General features: G+C 34.1%; 1 protein-coding gene across 1 annotated transcript; it reads left to right on the plus strand.

The window, feature by feature from the left end:
* The first annotated feature begins 4,163 nt into the window (after positions 1-4,163).
* On the plus strand, positions 4,164-4,616 carry LOC139889010 (uncharacterized mitochondrial protein AtMg00810-like). Its single transcript, XM_071871986.1, has one exon. The coding sequence runs from the start codon at positions 4,164-4,166 to the stop codon at positions 4,614-4,616; it is 453 nt and encodes a 150-aa protein (XP_071728087.1).
* The last annotated feature ends 2,201 nt before the right edge of the window (positions 4,617-6,817 follow it).

Below are 6,817 nucleotides of genomic sequence, written 5' to 3' on the forward strand. Positions count from 1 at the left end.
TACTTACAATTGGTATCAGAGCAGTTGCTCTAAACGTTTTGTCAAAATTATTAATTTGAAATTAAGACTAATTTTTGCAAATCATAGAGTTTAAGATCATGAAACAAAAATTTGAGAACTTGAACTATAGTGAAGGATGCTCTATGCAAAGGCCTCCACTTCTTGAAAGTGAAGGATTTTGCTATTGGAAGCATCGATTTGAAACGTATGTCTGCTCCAAAGATATAGACTATTGGAACATTATTACTAAGGGTGATTATATTCCGTTTAAGTTTGGTGATGATAAGAAATCTAAAATATACATACCCGAGGAAGAATGGACTAAAGAACACAAAGTAGATGTAGGAAAAAACTATGAAGCTAAAATGACCATTTTTAATGCTTTGCTTAGGAAAGAATATGAGAGAGTTTTTATGATGGGTAGTGCTAAAGAAATTTGGGATAGTATCATGGTTACCCATCATGGAAACCCGCAAGTCATAGAAAATAAAGTAGAATTGCTTATAACTAAATATGAACAATTTGCCATTGAAGATTATGAAAAAATAGATAGTTCATATACTAGATTTAACAATATTTGTTCAAGTTTGAAAGTTCTAGGTACAATCTACATGGATAAGCAATATGTTCAAAAATTCTTAAGGGCTCTACCATCAAGATGGAGACCAAAGGTGATGGCAATTGACGAATCAAAAAATGTGAAGAAGTTAACTCTAGATAACTCATTGGAAATCTCAAAGTACATGAGGTCATACTAGATAAAGATGATGAGGTAGAAAAGGCCAAGAGAGAAAAAAACAAGTCAATCGTTCTAAAGGCCAAGATTCATGATGAATATGACATCGATGATGACGATGATGATATTCTAAATGATGATGAACAACTTGCATTTATTGTTCGCTCTTTTAAGAAATTTTATCAAAGGCCGGAAAACCATGTCCGTCCTCCAATGGAACAAAAGAAAATGTCGTTCGATTCCTAGAAAAAGTTTGTACGAAAATGTTTCGGGTGCGGTGATCCAAACCACTTGATAAGTGAATGTCCTAAGAGAAAGAATGAAAATGCTTTTCTTGGAGGTGCATGGGATGATAAATAAAACGACACACAAGAAGAAGGAAAGGAAACATGTCTCATGGCCATTGATATTCCAAGTGATGATGACAAGGCATCACAAGTCGGTCAAAACAACAATGAGGTACTTTTAAATTCTTTTGAGTTTAGTATTGACAACTTTGCTAAATTATGTGTCTTAAGTAGTAAAGTAAGTAACAAAAACACAAGTCTAAAGGAAGAAAATAACTTGCTTAGGTTAGAAATCTTACAACTTAAAGAAAGAATATCCAACTCACAAGAATGTCTTACATGTGACGACTTAAAACATGAAAACCTTGTTTTGAACAAAACTAACAAACTACTTGAAAACAAAATTAAGTTTTCAAAATATGATGGAAGTAGTAAAGTGTTATAAAATATTTTGAGTGTTCAAAAACCAACAAATAACAAACAAGGACTAGGATACAAGGAAAATACTCTTGAGGTAAAATCATCCAAACATAAGCCAATAGTGTTTGTTAAACCCAAAGTAGTGGAAACGCCAAAACCAAAGGCTTCCATAACTAATCAAGTTAAAACAAGTAGGAAAGAAATTAAGTCACTTGTAAAAAATTCTTCAAGAAGAATGATTAATCAAAACTTTGGAAGAAATAAGGTCGAAACTAAAACACTTCTTAAAAAGAAAAAACAATATTAATATTGTTAAAAGATGGGTTATAGTAGGAGTCTTTAATGCTAATCATCCCGGACACAACAAACATTGGGTACCAAAGGTATTGATTGATTAAATATAGGTTTGTCTCAATGGTGTTGTACAAAATGAAGAGTGGATAATTGATAGTAGGTGTACAACACACATGACGGGCAACAAAGAGTTCTTCACAAAGTATACAGAGCACAATGGAGGTGATGTAATCTTTGGTGGCGATGTGAAAGGAAAAATTGTCGGTAAAGGTAACATTACTAATCAAAAGATTACACTTGATAATGTGTTACACATTAAAAATCTAAGTTTTAACTTGCTAATTGTAGGAAGAATATGTGATAAAGGATATAACATGACATTTACTAAAAATTCATCACACATAATAAAAGATGGTAAAAGTGTCATAAATGGAATTAGGAAGAAAGGTCTTTATACATGCAAATTAGATGATTTCAAACATGTAGATATTTGTCACACATCTATACATGATACTACTACCTTGTGGCATAGGAGACTAGGGCATGCTAATATGAAACTAATTCATAACATATCCTCAAAGGACATAGTTAGAGACTTGCCTAAATTAAAATATGAAACTCACTTTGTGATGCATGCAAGTAGGAAAACAAGTTCATGCAAGTCATAAACCTAAGAACTTTATCTCTACTAAAAGACGTCTAGAACTTTTACACATGGATTTATTTGGGCCATCGGCCGTTCAAAGTTATGGAGAAAATTTTTATACTTTAGTAATAGTAGATGATTTCTCAAGATATACATGGACACTATTTCTAAAGCATAAGAATGAAGCGTGTGAAAGATTTATAATTTTTGCTACTAAGATGCAAAATTTGCTTGGTTGTACTATAGTAACAATAAGAACGGATCATGGTAGAGAATTTGATAATGATTCTCAATTTGGAGTCTTTTGTGATTTAAATGGTATTTCTCATAATTTCTCGGCCTCTCGCACTCCTCAATCCAATGGGGTTGTTGAAAGAAAAAACCGAACTCTTCAAGAAATGAGTCGAACAATGTTAAATGAACAATCAATACCTCAAAAGTTTTGGAGTGAAGCTGTTGCCACCTCCACCTACATTCAAAATAGAGTCTTAATTAGACCATCAATGGATAAAACACCCTATGAAGTCTTAAATAGTAGAAAACTAACTGTAAGTCATCTTAGAGTATTCAGGTGCAAATGCTTTATCTTAAACAAAAAGGAATATCTTACAAAGTTTGAACCTAAAGCTTACGAAGGAGTGTTCTTAGGATAATCGTTAGAGAGTAAGGCATATAGGGTTCTAAATAAATACACCAATGTCATAGAAGAATCCCTAGATGTCACATTTAATGAAACTCCTCCGCCACCTAAGACTAAACCTTTAGAGGATGATGATGTGATAGAACAAGATGCTATAGAAATAATGCTAACTCAAATCGAGTCCAATGATACAAATGAGGATGGATCTCATTTAAAATCAAGTAAGGATAACTTAGCATCCTCGATCGATCTTAAACATGTTAATGATCATCCCATAGATCAAGTCATAGGAGACATCAATACTAGAACCACTAGGTCACAAGCATTCAACCTAATTGCCAACTACGCTTTCATCTCCCAAATAGAACCTAAAAATATTAAGAAAGCCATATTAGATGAAAGTTGGGTAGAAGCAATGCAAGAGGAATTAAATCAATTTCAAAGGAGCGATGTATGGGATTTGGTTCCTTTACCTAGTGAGAGCAATATCATAGGTACCAAATGGGTCTATAGAAACAAACTAGATAAAGATGGCAATATAGTTAGAAACAAAGCTAGACTAGTTGCACAACGATATAGCCAACAAGAGGGAATTGATTATGATGAAACATTTGCTCCCGTCGCTGGGCTAGAGTCAATAAGAATACTTCTTGCATATGCATGTGCCAATAACTTCAAACTTTATCAAATGGATGTCAAAAGTGCCTTTTTGATTGGAGTCATAAATGAAGAAGTATTTGTATCACAACCTCCGGGGTTTGAAGATTTCGAAAAGCTATATCATGTTTTTAAACTTAAAAATGCTCTCTATGGACTTAAACAAGCCCCTGGAGCATGGTATGAAAGACTTAGAACCTTTTTAATAAATCATGGTTATGAAATGGGAAAAATTGATAATACACTCTTTATTAAAAGGCATAAAAAGGATTTAGTTATAGTTCAAATATATGTTGATGATATTGTATTTGGATCTACTAACGAATCTCTTAGCAATTAGTTTTCTAAGTTAATGCATGATGAGTTTGAAATGAGCATGATGGGTGAACTCAAGTTCTTTCTCGGACTACAAATTAAACAACTAGAAGACGGAACGTTCATCAATTAACAAAAGTACATTCATGAAATGATCAAAAATTCAGAATGGAGAACTCAAAACCAATGGCGACTCCTATGGCAACAAATGTGAATCTTACTTTGGAAGGGGAAGGAGAACCGTTCGATAGTACAAAATATAGGGGAATGATTGGATCCCTTATATACTTAACGGCAAGTCGGCCCGATATCATGTTTAGTGTGTGCTTGTGTGTAAGATTCCAAGAAAATCCAAAGACATCGCACGTTGAGGCCGTCAAAAGAATCTTTAGATACTTAAAGGGGACAATGCATCTTGGGTTATGGTATCTAAAGTTCACCGGGCTTGATATTATGTGCTTTGTAGATTCCGATCACGCAGGATCAATGATTGATAGAAACCGCACAAGTGGAGTATGCGCGTTCGTGGGTCTTTGTTTAACATCATGGTTCTTAAAGAAGCAAACGTCCATTGCATTGTCTACCACCGAAGCCGAATATGTGTCCATGGGAAGAGCATGAGCACAAGTGTTGTTGATGAAGCAAACCTTCCTTGATTACGGTATCATCTCATCAGAAATACCCATATGTTGTGATAATAAAAGTGCTATAGATTTATCTAAAAATCAAATATTACACTTTAGGACTAAACACATAGACATTAGGCACCATTTCCTTCGTGATCATGTCCAAAATGGTAATATTGTGATAGATAATGTAGAATCTACGGAAAACATAGATGACATATTCACTAAGCCCCTTCTTAGGAATGGATTGTGAATGATGGAACATACTCCGTAAAATCCCCTTCAGATCACTCACGATCAAACCACGGTCGACCGTGTTGACAGTCGCCTGATGTCTGACGATTTTCTTTGTCTTTTACGTATTCTCTTTAATATCCAAACAACTTTTCCACCAACCACATCTCTTCTTTAAACCCCAACCACTGGATTTCTAGATTTACTTTTGTCTTACCTTCAAGTACTCTTCAAAAAGTGGTCCTTACTCTTTCAATTCTGTTCAAGGTAAGCATCTAAAATTTACTTTCAATTTTACTAGATTGATTATATTATAGTCTTTTCAAACTAAGAGGAACACTTGTTTCTTGCATGAATTCATTAAATATATGAGTAAAATTGTTATAAAAGGCATTTCTTATCAAATGTGTCACAATAGTGATTTCTTGCATAAAAACTCATATATGTTTTAAGCCTTTAAACTCACTCATGAACACACACATATGTTTGAACAAATCATTATGATACTTGTAAATATCATGACTAGTATCTATTTTTGACAAACATAAAGCAAAATAATGAAACTTGTCAATTTTTAAAAAGGAAATAGCACAATTTAATTTCAAATTTATGTTTTCAAAATGAGTCTAGACAAGGACTAATCTACACATGTTTAGCATATAGTTTTTCAAAATTATATAAACTTGATTATTTTGCTAAAATTGTGGCTTTTCTAGGAAATGACCAACACGAGAAATCAACGTATTACGAACAATAGGCAACACATGGAGACTAGAACACTTCATGAAGAGCGTGTTGTTCATCATACCGAATTTCCCGAACTAACTCAACTTTTCACCCAAAACAATTGCTTCTCATTCCTTGAGTTTGATAAATTCATTTACCCAACGTTAATTAGGGAATTTTATGCTCACCTTAATGTTTCAAATCCCGACAAAGTTCCATTTCGACTTTTCAATACACCTTACATTTGGTCTTTTGAACAATTCGCAACCGTTATGGCTATTCCTTCCAATGGGCGTTCCTTCTATACTCCTTCAACCGATCTAAGATCACTTAACCCTACATTTCTGTTGCAACCTATCTTAGATCTCATTACCACTCATTGAGTACAACGAAACCTCAACCAACGACTTCGCATTCAAGATGACGAAATACGCCATGATCTTCAACTCATTCTAAACGTCATTCAAAACAATGTCTATTGTCGGGAACCTACCGCTACTCATGTTTCAGGAACCAAAGTTGTTGTCATGTGGTCTCTTCTTACTCATGAACCCATAAATCTCGCTTATCTCACTACTTAAAGAATGGGTTACCTTCGAGAACTAGGAACTCGCACACTTCCATACTCCAACCATCTTAATCGACTTTTCCGATTTGTTGGTGCCATCAACCCTTCTCAAATTCATCAACCCGTGTCCACAATTCCTCTAACTGATTGGGAAGCTCATCCGGTAATCACTCTCTCTTCCGACAATGAAAGCTCAACTATCTCCGATGCGTTTAGCACTAACGGCATTTATCATTGAACAATCAATGTTAGTTAAGAATAATTTTAAGGGCGGGTAGATACAACACTTGTCCTAAGAATGAAACTTGTTATGTATTGTAATGTACTTGCTATGCTTATTATGTTTGTTACTCTTTATGTTTAATATTGGTTCTAGGGGGAGCCATTATATTGATAAACAGGAACAATTGATAAGTGTGTACGATTTAAGGGGGAGCATTACTCTAGAGCGCGCTTAGTTCCAAGTGAGACTAACCTTTTTGCTTCAACAAAAGGGGGAGAAAGTGTATGGTAAGTGATGTTAACACTTATGTTGACTTACATAGTTAAAACACTTACTCATATGTTTGTCATCATCAAAAAGGGGGAGAATGTTGGTTAAGATTCCAATCATAATATTTAAAGGTTAATCACTTTGTTTTGATGATGACACAAAAGAGATAAGTGGT

This window comes from Rutidosis leptorrhynchoides, chromosome 2, assembly GCF_046630445.1.
Source record: "Rutidosis leptorrhynchoides isolate AG116_Rl617_1_P2 chromosome 2, CSIRO_AGI_Rlap_v1, whole genome shotgun sequence".
NCBI lineage: Eukaryota > Viridiplantae > Streptophyta > Magnoliopsida > Asterales > Asteraceae > Rutidosis > Rutidosis leptorrhynchoides.

Excerpts from the sequence above, each read along its gene's own strand:
- LOC139889010 (XM_071871986.1), top strand. The coding sequence starts at position 4,164 with ATGGAGAACTCAAAACCAATGGCGACTCCTATGGCAACAAATGTGAAT.